General features: G+C 38.1%; 1 protein-coding gene across 3 annotated transcripts; it reads right to left on the reverse strand.

The window, feature by feature from the left end:
• Positions 1-200: 200 nt before the first annotated feature.
• On the reverse strand, positions 201-16,310 carry def8 (differentially expressed in FDCP 8 homolog). 3 transcript variants are annotated; one of them, XM_042062174.1, is made up of 12 exons: positions 16,144-16,309; positions 14,626-14,745; positions 12,736-12,833; positions 11,423-11,572; positions 10,860-11,001; positions 7,296-7,460; positions 6,239-6,366; positions 5,523-5,636; positions 3,484-3,564; positions 2,791-2,931; positions 2,540-2,649; positions 201-1,376 (listed from the first exon to the last, which is right to left on the reverse strand). In XM_042062174.1, exons 2-12 carry the CDS (start codon positions 14,729-14,731, stop codon positions 1,295-1,297), a joined length of 1,317 nt encoding a protein of 438 aa, XP_041918108.1. In that variant the 5' UTR covers positions 14,732-14,745; positions 16,144-16,309; the 3' UTR covers positions 201-1,294. The 3 variants fall into 3 exon arrangements, with proteins under 3 accessions (XP_041918108.1, XP_041918109.1, XP_041918110.1); XM_042062175.1 differs by lacking the exon at positions 3,484-3,564 and having other exon boundaries at positions 16,144-16,310; XM_042062176.1 differs by lacking the exons at positions 14,626-14,745; positions 16,144-16,309 and adding an exon at positions 13,932-14,037.
• Between the last annotated feature and the right edge of the window lie 1,702 nt (positions 16,311-18,012).

The following is an 18,012-nucleotide window of genomic DNA, read 5'->3' on the forward strand; positions in this document are numbered from 1 at the left end:
GCTGTAGAGTGGTAGGTGGTATATTTCTCATCTCAGCCTGGTGGGCGTGTCGGCAAACGGCGAATTTGATGCTAGAGAACACAATGTACTCAACATGTATAGTAAATAATGTATGTTTCACACAGCAGGCCTACTTATAGCCCTATATTCACCCATGCAACATTTGTACAGTGCACAGACATGAAACACATTTGGAAATATTAATTGCAGTTACATTTATTCATGCAATATTTTGTGCTGATAGAATACACCAACATCTCACAAACCAATGAGATATGTCAAGTCAAGACAGTATTCTGCAGATGACATAATTGGACAATACCTTGACTTCACATTTTCTGTCATGCTGAAATATAACACAGCAAAATATATTCATTATTTTAAAACAAATAAGAGTACATCTTGTTTACAGACAGCCAACAAAGGAACATTAGGCAACAATATTCTAATAAGGTTTTATAATTCTTATGAATATCATTTAGTCCAGAAGGTATAAAACCTTACAAATATTCAGGTCTATCAAAACACAACACTCATAATGTCTAATACCTAGGAACAAAGGTAAAGGACATGTCTATAAATGTTTTAACAGACAAGCTACCATTTCTCTCAAATATATGTAAATTGATCATACAGTAAAAAAGGCCAACAGTAATAGATATTTATTTTAGTGCTTTGTTTCCACCTCCATTTTGTGACACAGTTATCACATATGTCAGTCTGTATACTGTTTGTTAAGGCTCCTCGTACAGGCATGAAGTTCTTGTCATCACCACAACAAAGGGTTATTGACAGGGTACAAGACTACACCATACCTCTAAGAATAGTAGACCCTCACACTTACATGACCTGTTTTCATGAGGCATGGCAGTCAGTGGCAGTTCTCAAGGGTAGTAAAGCATCATTTTCAATTTAAACACATTTTGAATGTTAGGATTAAATACCATGACTAAAACCGTTTGAATCTAGTGATAGGTCTTATATGTTGTCTGTGCTTGTCTTGCTCCAGTTGTGTCAGACTTGTAGTACTGGCCAAGTAAATAATGAATTCAAAGGGATATGGAGAATAACATACCCCTAAATTACACAACAATCCATTTCTAGACTCAGTAAGAAAACAAACAATCATAACATAACAAACATAACATAACATAACATAACATAACCATTACCAATTACAGTTCACGAAAATAAGTATGGCCAGACACAGAAAACAGTACTTCAATGTAGTGCAAGTTAAGAATGCGTACTGTACAAGCCAAGCAGATGCATGGCTCAACACAGCTACAGGGAATTAGTCATCAAAAGGTTCTTGCTTGCGCTCGGTCATTCTAGCACATCGCGGACATGTTGTTGAGTTGTCATAGTAACAATCCCTGAAAGCACAATTAAAGAAAACAATATAACTTCTATAAAACAAGGCATCTGTAAAGCAACTCATCACAATTCATTTCCGACCAGTTTCTCTGACTAAAGGTTCTAGAGGTGAACATCAGCATATGACAGGGTTTTGGTGCGATTATCAAAAACAGAACCATATGTCAATGCAATCGGTTTGAATGAAACCAGTTTATCATGTATGCTATGTATTTGCTTAACAGTCTCCCATTACAAATATCACTCTATTTAGAGCCAGCTGGAGAAAAGCAACCTCCTTGATCCACAGATGTGATATACCTTCCCTCAGCTTCGAAGTTCACAAATTATTTGAAAATAACATACATTCTGTTGTTATGTATTTGTTCTGTGCTACTGTTGGCCTCCCTCTGCAAACCAGAGTAAAGGGCCGTTCACATCAGGAACAATAACTATAGTGATAACTATAGCCATAACGATAAAAGCATCCACACTGACCAACGATAAGCAAAGTCTCTCCTTGTGTTAATGAATGTAATGGCTCTCCTTGTGTTCATGAATGTAATAGCTTTTTTTGTTCTCAAAATCTCTCTGAAAGTGATCCCCAACGATATCGTTCTTCATGCCGTTATCGTAGTTTATGTGTGAACGCCATCATTCATATTAACGAGAACAATATTTTTTTACAGTTATAGTTCTCATTCCTGGAGTGAACAGCCCTTTACTCTGGTTTGCCTGACATTTTGCTTCAAACATGCCCTAGTTTAGTCAATAAGGACTGAGCTATTTATAAAGCTTGTGTTTCCTGAATTTGGCCTTAATATGGCTAATTAATCTACCTCTGTGTACTGGTATACCTGATTACGAAACAGTTTAGTGGAGAGCAATTTGTAAAATATATCCTTGGTTTTTAGTTTGTCAAGATGTATTCCATTATATCTTATATAGGTGAGACATATATTATTTATCACTAACAAACTCTTAATAGTTTTGCAAAATGAGAAATGTAGAGAAGAATGATGAGAAATGTGAAATCTGTAGTGTTTTTCTTCTCTCTATCGGTATCCAAAGTTTTAAAATTCTAGTATACTAAGGGGAATGTAATGATATTAAAACTATTTATAACTAATTGCATGTTTATTTTATGCATATTTCATGATGTAAAAGTTGTGCTTGCCCTCACCTGTGGAAGACAGCAGAGCAGTCTTGGCATACAGATGTGTGGCTATCAAAAGGGAAGAGAATGTCTCCCTCTTTGCACAGTTCGCACACAAACCCTTTGGCTTGGCATCGCTACAAAGGAAAAGAGAACATCCTGAGTCATTACAGTGAGATTGAGTGCATGGCAATAAACAACCGTTATCTGGAGAACATCTTCACTGCCATTTTGGTTCTGGTATGCAGTGACCTTAACACTGCCAGTTGCAGACTCACCTCGCAGTCCAGTTTGATGTGCTTGGCGAAGGTGGTGTGGATCTCAGTAAGCGAACAGCTGAGGCGGCCGGTGGAGATGTCGATGAGGTCGTGCAGCGAGTACATGTCATCGTTCTCCACAAAGTGCTGACGGTCGTGGAGCTAGGAATCGAGAGAGGGAGAGAGACACTCGATTAGAACCACGTCTGAGGAACCCAGGGAGCAAGGAGGAGGAGAGAGAGACACTCGATTAGAACCACGTCTGAGGAACCCAAGGAGGAGGAGAGAGAGACACTCGATTAGAACCACGTCTGAGGAACCCAAGGAGGAGGAATGATGAAAGCAAATATCACGGTTTTCAAGTTTGTTTCACATAAACACCAGAAGGTGGCGCCAGAGTTGCATGACACATACACAAAGATTGTCCATGTTTTTTTTTTTTTGCTTCATTTTTTTTGTTTCCATCATTTTTAGACTAGCTTTGCGTTGTTGTTTAAGGATACGGGCACTTGAGAGATATTGCTCTGTGATTAAAACTGAGCAGAAAGCCTTTCCTGACGGGGAAATGTTCCGACTCTTCTTTAATGGGTTCAGCATGTTTGATTAGTTTGAGCTACGTTGTACGTTGTAGCCATCCCCTCCCTTGACATCAGTTTTAACAATACCAGCTATAAGCTAGAGTGTTTCCAGACCACTGTGAACTCAGATATTCACCTGTAGCAGTAGCCTGGCTTCCATTGCCTCCTTACAGGTAAGGAAATAGGGCTTCATCAGCAGAATGTCCTGACGCAGCTTCTGTAAGCACGCACGCACACAAACACACACACACACACACACACACACACACACACACACACACACACACACACACGCACACACAAACGCACGCACGCACACACACACACACACACACACACACACACACACACACACACACACACACACACACGAGATTCACCTTGACACCTTTATGATTTTTCTAAATGAACTTAAGCTAAAGAACATAAGCCTATCCTTTAGATTCCTATCCCAGCTGTTACATCAGGACACAAGGCGCCATGTTAAATCATCAGCAGACAGCACAGTGATCTGGTGTAGAGAGGGTGCTTTGTTGGAGTTCAGCTCCTCATGGTCTGGTGTCAGTGTGTCCTTTAGTAAGACACCATCTAACGGAGACACTGACCTTTTTGTTATGAGTATAAGTATAATACTATAAGTATAATAAGTATTTGTTATGAGTATAAGTATAATACTATAAGTATAATAAGTATTTGTCATGAGTATAAGTATAATACTATACGTATAATAAGTATTTGTTATGAGTATAAGTATAATACTATAAGTATAATAAGTATTTGTCATGAGTATAAGTATAATAAGTATTCGTTATGAGTATAAGTATAATACTATAAGTATAATAAGTATTTGTTATGAGTATAAGTATAATACTATAAGTATAATAAGTATTTGTCATGAGTATAAGTATAATACTATACGTATAATAAGTATTTGTTATGAGTATAAGTATAATACTATAAGTATAATAAGTATTTGTTATGAGTATAAGTATAATACTATAAGTATAATAAGTATTTGTCATGAGTATAAGTATAATACTATACGTATAATAAGTATTTGTTATGAGTATAAGTATAATACTATACGTATAATAAGTATTTTTTAAGGAACACACAGTGGTGCAAGAACATTTGTGAACCTCTGACATTTTTTTAACGCCTAAATGTGATCAGATATTTATTCAAGTGATATGATAGGACAGAGAATCTAATAGAATATGTATTGACAAAAATGATGTATTTATTTATTAATTGATCAAATAATCTATATCTATTACTTCTGTGAGAAAGTATGTGAACCTCTTTATAAGACAATTAAATTACTGTTTATCAGTCACACAGAAAAGTTTCAAACAGAAGAATATTAAAGCAACACCAAAGAACTTTTCCTCTGTCACACGCACCATTTGTTTATCCAGCACCGGCTTTGCAAATAACAATGTCCACAGACAAGGTAGAACATGTTGCATGATTTTATGAAAGTATGATGTATTGCGACATCAGATGCAAGTCAAATTTTAGTTTCTTATGTCTCATTCCATCGAACTACAGATCCGCTACCCGATCCGGCAAACTTACATAGTGCGGTTATAGACGATAGAGGGCTGCGAAGCGAATGCAGAAAGTGCCGCTCACCCTGTTATGAGTTGATGAACCACTGAAACGAGTTTGGAAACATTATTTTAAGGTATAAAAAACTCTTTGATGTTGCTTTAAGTCACTGATATCTGTGGGCTGTCTTGGGATCATTAGGTCAATGTACATTATGATTGTGAATAGAAATTCTGTACTCTACCTTTTTTTAAAATAGTCCTATAATTATTGAGAGAACTGCTTTAAAACTTAAACTGTTTACCATGTTGTTAGTCGCTTTGGTTAAAAATGTGTCAGCCAAATGTAATGTAAAGTAATGTCATGTAGAAATTCCATGGGATTCCCTGTACTCAATGTTATGATCAAACTGCAATATATATTTTATTAAAGGAGATTTTGGAAATCTATATGGGGCTTACAACATTTCCTGCACCACTGCACAAGTGTTGATTTTGAATATTTGTCTTTAGAGGCTGTACTGACGTCAGTACATTTGCAATCAAGAATCAGTAAAGTACCTGATATCTACTATAACAAAGCATGTGTTCATAGAAAGTGATGGGGATTGCTTCACTAACTAACCCTGATCTCCACCAGTTCCTCCACAAAGTTGAAGAGCAGCGGGTTAACCTCCTTCAGCTTCAGAACAGGCCGGGATATCATCAGAGCCAGGTACCGCATGGATGAGCGACATACCTGGGCACAGAACATTCCATCTCACTTTTAGTTTTGCACCAGAAATAAGGAGACATTGGAGACATTGATAATGGGCTAAGCCCGAAACATCTGTTTCCTAGTTTTTTGTCCTTAGACTCATTGTAAAAACCTCGGCTCTCAATACAAATTGTATTAGTATCAAGCCCTTGAGTGCGCCTCGCACCAGGCAAAACATTACAAACTTAAGGCGCAGACGCAGATTCGCCATTGCACCAGAAATAAGTCCACTGAACATAGACCTGCAGCTTTCCATAAACAGCTTCTTTAAAAGGTGACATCAGAAGTAGGTTGCCATTGGGTAGAGGCTTTGTGTAAATGTCACTGCTGGTTATGTAAAGGCATTAGTGTCCTGCTGTGAGGGCTCATACTGCCATAATCTTTAATCACTCAAACATTCATACGCTCAACCACATAACAACACATAAAATGGTCTGCTTTCATTCTTTTGGCCATTTGCCAGTCTTAGGTAATAAATACCGTCAGTCAGCAACTGTTTAGGTGTTCAGGTCTGGAGACACAGTTACACAGTTTGGATTCTTGGAATGGAGCCAACTGTTGGGGGGTGGGGGGTTTCACCGTACCTTGCGCGGATCAAATTCCCAGTTGTGGATGACACGTGCGGGGATAATGGCCGTGTCGTTCCAGTGGCAGTTGCTGCAGTAGTACTGACCGGTGTAGTCGCACTGCCGTGCCTCAGATGGGACCCCCCCTGCAGGACACAAGAAGTAAGTTTTGCTTTATTGCACATAAACTATTCTGATGACCATCTGTCAGAAACATAGATTGATAAGAAAGTTTCTTAACTTTCTTAACTTATATTAACCTGTGTCTTTGTGTATCTTGTGCTATTTATGTGTACCTGACTGCGAGACAAGTTTCCCTTTGGGACAATAAAGTTAATTGAACTGAACTGAACTGGTAATGCACCACCATTACAAGGGCAGTATATTCATGTCGCAGATATCATGTAGACAGATATAAAGGAAAGAGCAAAAGTGAAAGAAATAGAGAGGGAAAGAAAGAAATTGTGCACCTTAGATACACTTACTACAGTCCCTACAGAGCTAGTTAAACTATTTGATGCACTTACTACAGTCCCTACAGAGCTAGTTAAACTATTTGATACACTTACTACAGTCCCTACAGAGCTAGTTAAACTATTTGATACACTTACTACAGTCCCTACAGAGCTAGTTAAACTATTTGATGCACTTACTACAGTCCCTACAGAGCTAGTTAAACTATTTGATACACTTACTACAGTCCCTACAGAGCTAGTTAAACTATTTGATACACTTACTACAGTCCCTACAGAGCTAGTTAAACTTTTTGATGCACTTACTACAGTCCCTACAGAGCTAGTTAAACTATTTGATACACTTACTACAGTCCCTACAGAGCTAGTTAAACTATTTGATACACTTACTACAGTCCCTACAGAGCTAGTTAAACTATTTGATGCAACTTTTGTCCTGTTGAACGCACAGGCAAACACCGAGCTACACAAAGCCTGGAATGGAATCCCATACACTGGGCAAGTGAGATTGTGATGACTCAGTGAGGCTCTAACAGAGCATGCGACAGGCTCAGATGAGTTCATCGTAGCCATGGAAACAGTGGACCAAGCCCAGCACTCACGCAGGGAGACGGGTGTTCGGCACTCCGCACATCTGTAGTCCTGCTTGTCAAGGCCGATCTCCGGGCAGATGTTCAGCTCATACTCCGACTGGTGGCTGACCTTTGACCTCACGCAAGGCTTGGTGATCAGGTTCATGCACTTGCTGTGGCACCGGTAGTAACACCCTTGGGTGGAGCAAAGCAGAGGGAGGCAGTCCATTCTTTGAACATTTAAAGAGCTCAACTAAATGTAAGTCTAGACGTTTAAGTAATAGTTACTTAAAACTGCAATTAGCTCGGACCAAACTGGTAAGCTATTAAAGTAGTCAGTTGAGTCCAAATTTAGACTTTTGAGTCATAGTTTCTTAAAAATGCAATTGAGTCATGCAATACTGGTAAGCAAAAATGTCATTTGGATGGATTTCGGAAGGGTTTATGACACAACACTCATTTCAGCCAGCCAACTGTTCATCTGGCTGATTGTTGGGCAAGGCACTTCCCACTTACATGGTGCAAATACACAGTGCACAATTATTCCGCATAACCCTTAAAGGAGTACCGTCGGAAATTAACGTTCTAAAGAATACCTGGGTTCATTGAATTCAACATAGAATTTTAGAACCTTGCGGAACTGAATCTTATGTTAGAATGTTCAAAAACATCCCCATTTGAATGCAGTCAGCCCCTTCACCAGAGTAAACACAGATGGGACTTCATACACTGCAAAAAATGATATCTTACTAAGTGTTATAATTTTATATTAAGATAAAAAAAAAAACAGTTTTTTAGTATAAAGATACTTAGTCAGAGCTTTCTTGTAAGATTATTTGAGTAAGTAATTTTATCTTAATTTAAGATAAGATTGAAGATGTAAGACAATTTAAGGTAAATTTGCTTAATCCACTGGTAGATAAATGTACTTGTTTTTATGTCTTAATTTAAGAAGATTTTTACTTATTTTAAGTCAAATAATCTTACAAGAAAGCTGAAAGTAAGTATCTTTATACTAAAAACAATACTAACTAGATTTTTTATCTTAATATAAGATTATATAACACTTGGTAAGATGTCATTTTTTGCAGTGTATGCCTAATTTGAGGGTGCTGATTCTGAATATTTTGTTCACCAAGCTCAATTCTGAGTTCTAAGCTGCATAATCAGCATTTTAACATAAAATAGCGATTATTTTTGCTTATTTTTCCCTAAATTGGGTTGATTTCAAAAGTAATCACTAAAACCAAATAAAAGTGTTCTCTAAATACATGTTTGAGCATTAAAGAAGCCATACTATAGTTTATTAACGTATTTAATGGGAACATGATTACAGTTAACATGTAATAAACTCGAAAATTCTAATCAAAACACAACCATATTTTTATTGCTAACATTGCACAGATAACCTTCAACTCAGAATATATCCTACAGTACATATGAACTTAGATAGCGGGAATAAGCCTAATGCAGAACTGCATCTACCGTCAGCAACAACCGACAAGTAAAAAACATTTTACTTGTAGTAACACTGGATTTGGTATGTGTGCTTGGCTCCATACTAGAGCTTGATAATGTGCTCTTCTAATATGCCATTGAGCAGCATCACTTGTTGGTGGTAGAGCCTCCGATCCTCGACATCTAGAAAACAGAGTGGCTCTGGCATAGTGTTGTCACGATACCAAAATTATGACTTCGATACAATACCTGCCATAAATATCTTGATACTCGATACTGAAACGATATCCAAATCCTAAAATATCTGGAAAAGAAAGGACGCAGGCCTCCTCCAAGTGTATTGAGTCATTTGTGTTGAATTTGGTGCACTTTTGGTCAATTCTGGGTTTTAAACTTCTAAACTTCCTACATAATTGTGTGTGATTAAGTCCTTTATTGTTTGTTATAGCTCATTTATATTGTGTGATGTTTTGGTAATAAATTACCTTTAAATAGCCAAAGTAGGCTAGATCAATCAGTGTTCAAATTACTGCATGCAAATCACTTAATGCTATGCAGAAGAGCCTAATCGTTAGGCCATCTGATGTAGGCTACCCTGGGCCTTCCTGTGTTTATGGGATTTCTTTGACAGTTGCAGAGGGAAAAAAGATAGTCTTCTTTGCTCTGAGTGTAATTTAATAAGTACGTTTCAACCACTCTTTGGGTCTTAATCAGATAGACCTACACCATTATTACATTACATTTGGCTGACGCATTTTTAACCAAAGCGACTAACAACATGGTAACAGTTAAGTTTAAAGCAATTCTCTCAACAATTTTAGGACAATTTTAAAACGGTAGAGTACAGTAAGAATAAGTGCATCAGTGAGTGCTGTTTTTAAACAGTTGAGTGTCAGTTCAAGATGGGTGGTAAGTGCTAGGATCAGCAAAACTTGTTGCAAGTGGTGCTATGAGATGAGATGTTCTCTAAAGAGCTGGGTCTTCAGGAGTTTTTTGAAAATGGAGAGGGATGATCCTGCCCTTGTAGGAACTGGCAGTGTGTTCCACCAACGAGAAACAACAGATGAGAAAAGTTTGGATTGGCCTGAGCGTATCTGTTGCAATATCTGTTTGCATTCCTACATTAGGTCTATTTCTTTGATAGTCAACATCATTTGCTACCACATAACAAATACCAAATAAAAATACAAAAGTTTCTTACAAATTTTCCTGCATACTTCTTAAATGTGCTGCAGTCAGATGGGTGTCCTAAAGACATAACTAGATCTTGAGCATCTATTACCAGTGTTGAATGAGCCGTTTTTGCAGTGATCACTACTGGACATTCCACATTGCTAGACAGCACTTGAGTGAGGATAGACTTATTTCCACTTCACAAATAACCATCGCTATCTGCAATAGCTACAGTACAGGGACAATAATCAGTTCATTGTCCTAGGTTCACTTCCCTTTCAGAATCATATGCAGTAATGATGATGCACTGGAGAATGTTTCTTTTTTTAGCACTATAAAGGATATCTTGTCTAAATGTTTTGCAAATAATGCAATCTCCATAGCACTCTTCAGCAACTATCAAACAGGCACTCTTCCATTTTTTTGCATGGCTGGAATTTGAATGATAGGAAAGAACATCAGTGAGATGTTTTAACTAGGAAAGCACAGTCGCCTTTACAGTAAAAGAAAAATACAGTGTGAATCCTCTGTAAAGACTGACAACTGTTCATAATAGTTAGTGACAAAGTACTTTCTACAGAAAAATGAGCTATTATTTCAATTTATATTTTAATTTTAGCCTATTTTCATTTGCTACTTGAGGGTCATTGGGTTAATTCCTGTCCTGTCCTACAACATATCTGATACATAAAGAGTATATTAATGCCTTATCTTTTGCAAATCCTATGATATCTGATGGCAAAACCAAAAAGTATGTGAATTATGCTAATTATGCTAATTAGCAAGCTTAAAACTCAAAATTGAGCTTGGTAAACAAAATATTTCAATTCAGCACCCTCAAATTGTGTGAAATAGCCCCTTTACCGACTTTTTCTGAATGTTTGTTAGCTATCTGCTCTCCCTCTAATATGAGTTTAGCCAAACTTGACTGTTGAGAGAGTTGTCGCTGTGGGTCTGACTCACCTGTGCAGGTATACCAGGTCTGAATAAGACCCCAGATAACGGCGCTGCACTTGTCACAGGTCTGCTTCACACTCTTGCTCTTCTCCTTGGAGAAGCGATGCTCCAAGAGCATGCGGAGATTGGGCTCTTCCTCCTCTGGGTCCTGTTGGAATGACGGACATCACAGACTGTCAGTCCTAGCATCAATTGCCGCAAAGCTTCGCGTTTTTATTACCGACACTCAACTCTGCGCAAATTGTGCTGCAGGTTGCGTTATTTTGAGCACTACCACTGAACCTTGGTCTGGACTGGTAACAAATGAACTGCAAGTAATGACTCCTGTGAGTTTCACATGTGCTTTCATGCATTTTACATGCATTTCAGCTTACCAAAGGCTTCCAAATATGTTACATCAAGAAGAAACTAAACAGAAAACAGTTGAGAAACCCCTACAATCAATTTTAAACATCCACATATTTACATGTAGTAATAGTAAAATGAGTATTAGGGTAAGATAAGAAACCTCAACAAATGCAGATCACATGCCACACACCCACATCCTTCCTCAAATGCTCAGCCCTCACCTTGAGTTCCTGTAGTTTCAGGCGGAGGTGAATGAGTTTGACCACAGTGTCTTTCTGCCTCTCGGAATGCTCTGGCAGTTCCAAGATCAGTTTCTTGCACTCCTCAATGGCTTGCTTCAGCTGTTCAATGTCAGATGCCACAACGGAACCCTGCTCAAAGATGCACACAATCAGCCTGATTCTAATCATTCATTTCAAACTGAATGCAACTGACTGTGTGCTGTAACACTGTGTGTGTTACGTTTCTGAGTAAACAACTACAGGGCATTTTCGAGAAAATGCTAATTGTGGCAGGCAAATGTATCAGTTCACAAGTCATGCGTCATCTCTTGGTTACTGTTGCTTCCATAGATCTATCATGCACTGCAGAATCTCCACGTCTTTGCCAATAGGAACAATGTCCAGAACACCAAAAAAAAATTACCAGAAAAAAAATCATTTCTATTCTGTGAAATAATCTAAAATTATATAATTCATGGCAAAGGGGGTTAGTGTAGGTCCAGTACAGAGAAATTAGCAATCTCCTGTGATCAAAAGTAAGCTTCCTCTAAATGGGTTTTGTTTTACCACAGGAATATATATATATAATTTTCAAACTGTGCAATAATGTACATTTATTTTGCCAATGAAAAGAAAGGATAAAATTACATTTGTTCAATTTCAATTACATTTGTTCAATTTCAATTACATTTGATCCAAATTAAGCTGAATAGGCTCCAGCACTTTGCAGTAAAAAAGTGTCCTTTTACATCCAGATTTGTTATCATTTGAATCTAGTAACTAGACCTCTGAATCAGTCCAGGGGGGTATTCCAAGTGGTTTAGTGATAAACCTGGGTAAGTTCACTCAGAGTAAGTGGTAAACCTCCTACAACAAGAGCCCATAGGTATCGGTTAGGAACCGGTTCCAAACGTTCCGATCCATCGGAATCGTACACATCCACACGTTAACGATTCCACTAACGATTCCAATACAAAGCTTTGTTTTAGAAATGTTTACTTTTTTAGAAATTTTAAAACATTCAACTTCTGTACTGAAATTGCACAATTGATATTTATTCTCTAAAATCACTTTAAATTAGACATTCAAAGCCAACAACTCTCAAAGCCATCCTATAAGTGTTCAGCAAATGGTACAGGAATCGATATGGGAATCGAACCGATAAGCACACTCGACAATGGCATCGATATCGATAATTTCTAAATGATGCCCATCCCTACCCCCCAGTGTCTTTAAATATCTCTTCCAAAGGCTGATTAGTTCATGTGTCTACGGTGGTGGCGATGGGCACGCGGCGGGCACCACCCACTTACCACTGGGCAGGAGAAGTGATCCTCAGCCAGCCCCAGGTCCATGGCCCGGTCCGAGCTGTGGGTTCTGGTTTCCGAGGAGAATTGCTCGGGCCTCACCTCTGCAGAAAAGAAAAGAAGATGTACCGTTTGTTTTTCACCCTCACCAAGTTTAAAATCTACCATGAAGCACAACAAACTAAAGAGCAGATGTAGCCTATCCTTTCAGACCAGTTTGTACTGACTACACTGCTCACACAGCTTTGCATACAGCTATCATATTCACAGGAGACACATGCTGATGCTTTTTTGTTTTGTTTTGTTATAGTTTTTTACTTCTCTCCCTGCTTTTGTGTGTTTTTACTGTTATTTGTACAAACGTCTCTGTATGTTTGACGCCTGATCATTACCAGGTTTCTGAACGTTTTTATTGTACAGCACTTTGGCCAACTGATGTTGTTTTTAAAGTGCTTTACAAATAAACCTGACTTGACTTGACTTGACTGTAACAACCAATAAAACTATGTCATAACTGTTGGTTAACTAATTGTTAACATTAACAGTGGTCTTTCACGTTATACAGTGTGGTTAATGTGGTGAGCATAATTCACACACACAGCGTCTAACTGTTAACTCTCAGGCTAGTGTCCAACTACAACACATGCAGAATAGAGAGTTAGCCAACTTTGTCAATGTCAGGAAATTTTTACAATAACACTGTAACCATATAATTAACTACAATACTGCCATGCAATATTGGCAATACAATATAATAATACAATAAAAGAGAGAAAAATATGGAAGAATATCATGTTGCGGAATACAAAAATGGTTACCACAAGATGACAACAAATCAGTTTTTGGCTCTACAGAACAGCTACATATAGAAATAAAAACACTTTGGGCTTTTACAATTTAACAAGAGTTCACCACTATGTTGATGTAGTAAATAAGTAACCGTCTTTGGCTCTACAGAACAGCTACATATAGAAATAAAAACACTTTGGGCTTTTACAATTTAACAAGAGTTCACCACTATGTTGATGTAGTAAATAAGTAACCGTCTTTCATAAAAAAAAAGGCAACACTGACTTTGTTAAGCAATTTCCCCTTTTCCTCAATTAAGAAGATAACATTACAAATCCCTCTTTCTTTGGTAAGCCCATTCCACTATCAAAACGCATTACAAAAGCAATCTAAAAGCACAGTAAGAGTGGTACCTGCATAGACTTCACAGTAAAGCATGATTCTTGAGCTCTGAAAATGATGTGACAATAGCAAGACCAGCCAATCGACTGACCAAGAGTCTTTTATATCACTCTTCTTTAAATATGATACACTCCGAAATCCAAACAGGAACTGATAATTGCTTCAGATCACCTGACCTTCGTTTCAGTTTTTGCTCCCTGTTCCAAAAACACACTCAGGATTTCATAAGAGAAGTCCGTTGAAAATGTCACCACTTGTAAAAGCAGAAGAAGCCTCTCTATGGTCTTCAGCACAGACTCAGTATGTTACTTACTTGCATACTCAGTTTATTAGACTACATACTTACATGCCACAAGCAGTATTTGGACATCGTACCAAACGTAAGAAAGACATGAGAATTGAGACTGACTTATTACACTCCCACACAACTGTTGCAGGCCTACTCTGCCTGCCTGCATTCTATTTTATCTCCATTGTGGCACACTCCTGAGGCAGTTGAAGGAGGTCATTGTGTACATTCCAGGTGCAGAACAAAACAAACAAACTCAATAAATACTTTAAAAGTCTGCACACTTCTTGATTTTTTTTCTTTCTGTGTTCTATTTTGTCATGCTTGACAAACTGTCAATAAATACTTAAAAAGTCAGCAGACTTCTTCAACTGTTCTTTTTTTTTCCTATTTTATTTTGTCATGCTTGCACTCACCAGCCTTTGAGGGGCCAGTGCTCTCTGTTGAGGTCTCATCCTCTCCTCTGTCGAAGGGGTTGACAAGACCTTGGCGGAAGCGGGCAAGTCTCTCATCATATTCCATCTCACTGTCTACATCTGGGGGAGCATTCAACATTCATAGTCACTCACAGTCACTCAATAAAACACTCCTCGCTCAATACAATTATTTGTTTGTAAAAAATATTAAAAAAGACATCTTCTGAGGAGCAGACACCAAAGACACAATCCATAGCAGTCATAGGTGGATATTTGCAGACACTGTGACATGTTACTTTGCCCCTATTCCAAGGTCTGAGCCCATATCCAAAAGGTCAGAGACATTACTCTCAGACTCAGTTTTTTTTTTCAGTGCAGGATACGCTTACTTGTGGAAACTTGTTTCATGGGCAACATGAAATTGGAGCATTCCGCATACATTTACTTTAATCATATATTATTACTATGTTGATGGTCCCAGATCTGCTAATTTTACCTAATTTCTTTTGAGTTAAGCAAACTTGGGAGGACATTAGACTAGGCTACCATCTCTACAAAGACTTATAGCATACAACTGCCCAATCTAAACTAATGTATCCTACAAAATGCTTATTGTAGTTTGTGTGCAGAGCAGACATCACACTTGGTGCAGGCAAACGGTTTGGCAAAACCTACAACTAAAAGCATTGTTTACATTGAATGTGGACTACACAAATAGCCTAGGGCTAGGGTAAAATAAGAAATTCGTGACTCAAGGCATCATCACTCCTTTCTGAGCCAGGTTCATAACTGAACAATGAATCCTTTGACATTCCTGCATTCTGTCTTAAGACAAATGGGTGACGTTACATGTCGTTACATGTCGACTTCTGATAGCAACATGCATTAGCGATTATTCATGCTTAGCCTAACGTTATATTGTGACTGACTTATCAAAGGTAATGTTACAGGGTGATGATAGCTGCAAAAGTAAAAAAAGGAGCAAAGACTCATTCACAACTCAAATTATACTAAAAACAAGACGCTACCTTACGTTCCGATACAGTAGCAATTACTATCTGAATACTGAACGGTGGACACATTCGAATGACATGACTGTGAATTCTTACAGTATTTAAACCTCGTTAGCAAAAACGTTGTAGCTGCTATCTAATATAAATTGTAAGGATTATCATGGTGAGTCAAAAGTTTACATGATCTAACAGTAGCGTGCTAGCTACCTATGTTATTAGGCACCTGTGTATGAAAATATATTTGGCGAAACATTTCACAACCCGACTAAGGTGAAAGGGTATTTGTCAAATTAATATTTTGGACATTTTAAGGTTTACGTCTTCATATGGAATGTGACTGCCTTATTGCATGGCCAAAATGACGAGCAAGCAAGCTAGCCACCAGCAGCATCACTGACAAATACAGGCTACATTAACAAATTTCTGTTTTTGTCGTGTTAGCGATTTAGCTAACTAGGATAGCTAGCTTACTAAGGTAAACGCCTAGATTATATCCACAGCTTACCTCATGGTAGTGTTCCAAACGATGATAATTAAGGCAACCCTTGTGCAAAATGAGTCTAAAACTTTAGCACGTTAAAACGTTTTTGTCAGACAACCAAGTCCTTCTTGTTTTGCAACCTGAAAAACAGCAGCATCACCAATACCCTGACAACTCAAGCATGAAATAGGTTGAGTCATAGTCAGGAGAGACATCTAGTGGACAGACTCTGTAAGCAAAATATGTATGGAATATGTATGGTTTGCAATTATAGAATGTTTCTATCCCAAAAGAGTGTGCCTTAATAACTTTTGCCATCCTCTGGTGCGTCATCATTGTGATTGTGTTCAACACTTTTCCCATTTATTTCTATATTCTTATCATGAACAAAGGGGTAATTTGCATTTTCAAGTTTTTCTCACTTGAATCAGGACTGTTGATGCAACAATGGATTTCAGACTCTCAAAACAGCACATTAACTGGAAGTGACCCTATATGCTACTTCCTCTTTTGTGGCCCCTTTGGAATCCGCAGTTCCAAGGGGAGTGGATTTTCAGTTACCCTCCTGAAAAAAAATCTTTGACAAAACATTTGCTGATGTATGCAGGTTTTGCTGGGCGAGGTTTGTCTACTCTTGTGTGTTGAGCATTTGAAGCTGTTGGCCTTGCTGGCCTCTGCTGAACCAACCAAAACCTAAAAATAACCAGTATGTGAGCCAAAACTATAGCCTTGCTTTTTTCCACATTTCACTGTTATTAAACTATTACTACCTTAAAAAAAGAGCACATTATATATTTGGACAAAAGCGACCTGCTAAATCATTTCACCATATTACTAGGCTACCTGTAAGCAACCTTGGGTGTCTTTAAAAGCTCTTTATTTAAAAATGTATTATTATGATTGTTATTATTATGATTGTTATTATTATTATTATTATTAGTAGTAGTAGTAGTAGTAGTAGTACCTCTAAAAAATACAAACATTGTCAGTAGTTTAACCTATTGATCCTTCCAAGTGATGACTGTGCATTTCTAGAGCATAGGTCTATCCAGCCTCCCTCCTGTCCAGTCAGATCTGCACAGACAGGATGTATGAGTCCCCCGAGGTTGAGCGTACTCCACAGAAGTAACCGATTGGTCTCTTTGACCTCACTCTAATATGGACCTAAATGATTCAGCAGCATTTTCCTTTATTGCAGGATGCAGTATTTTTTTCAGACTGGATGTAATTATCTCTAAGTGTCTGAAGTGGAGAGCTATGTGCCAAAGAAGTAATAAATCTTGCATAATGCATAAAACCTACTGAGAGAGAAGAGAAGCACTTAATATGTCCCAAGGTAGATAGCTTCAATTCAAGTGCAATATCTTTACAAGGAGGTAAACATGAGTATGGGAATACCTTTTGATATACTGTCCCCCCACCCCCCGAAAGTATCACCTTAAAAAGTCTGACCTAAATTCATCAGCTACTAAATGAGTCCAGGAGCAATGGATGCAGCCTGAGATCCGTAGCCATGAGAAGCCACAGAAGGGTCACTGTTGTCACACTCGCTATCAAAGGCGGCTCTGTGCGAGGAGCGCTTTTGTAGGCTATGTATACTGCTGCATCACCAGCATGTGATCAACAAGCATGCCTTTGAGTGGAAGTCAACTAAGGGGGGTACATATAAGCAACCATGGAGGAATAATGCTTTTTCACACTGTATCAGCAGCAGATTTCACCTCTGGGGACATTTTAGCTTTGGGCACATATTTCCATCTAGTTATGTAGGTCATTTAGGTGTGGGGTAGTCATGACGCAGTTCTTGCAGTTCAAGCCTTCCTTCATTAGATTCACAGTGTCCAGTGTTGTCTCTTTGCAACATCAACAACTGTAAACAGATCTCTACCTTTT

The sequence above is a fragment of the Alosa sapidissima genome, chromosome 14 (genome assembly GCF_018492685.1).
Source record: "Alosa sapidissima isolate fAloSap1 chromosome 14, fAloSap1.pri, whole genome shotgun sequence".
Lineage (NCBI taxonomy): Eukaryota > Metazoa > Chordata > Actinopteri > Clupeiformes > Clupeidae > Alosa > Alosa sapidissima.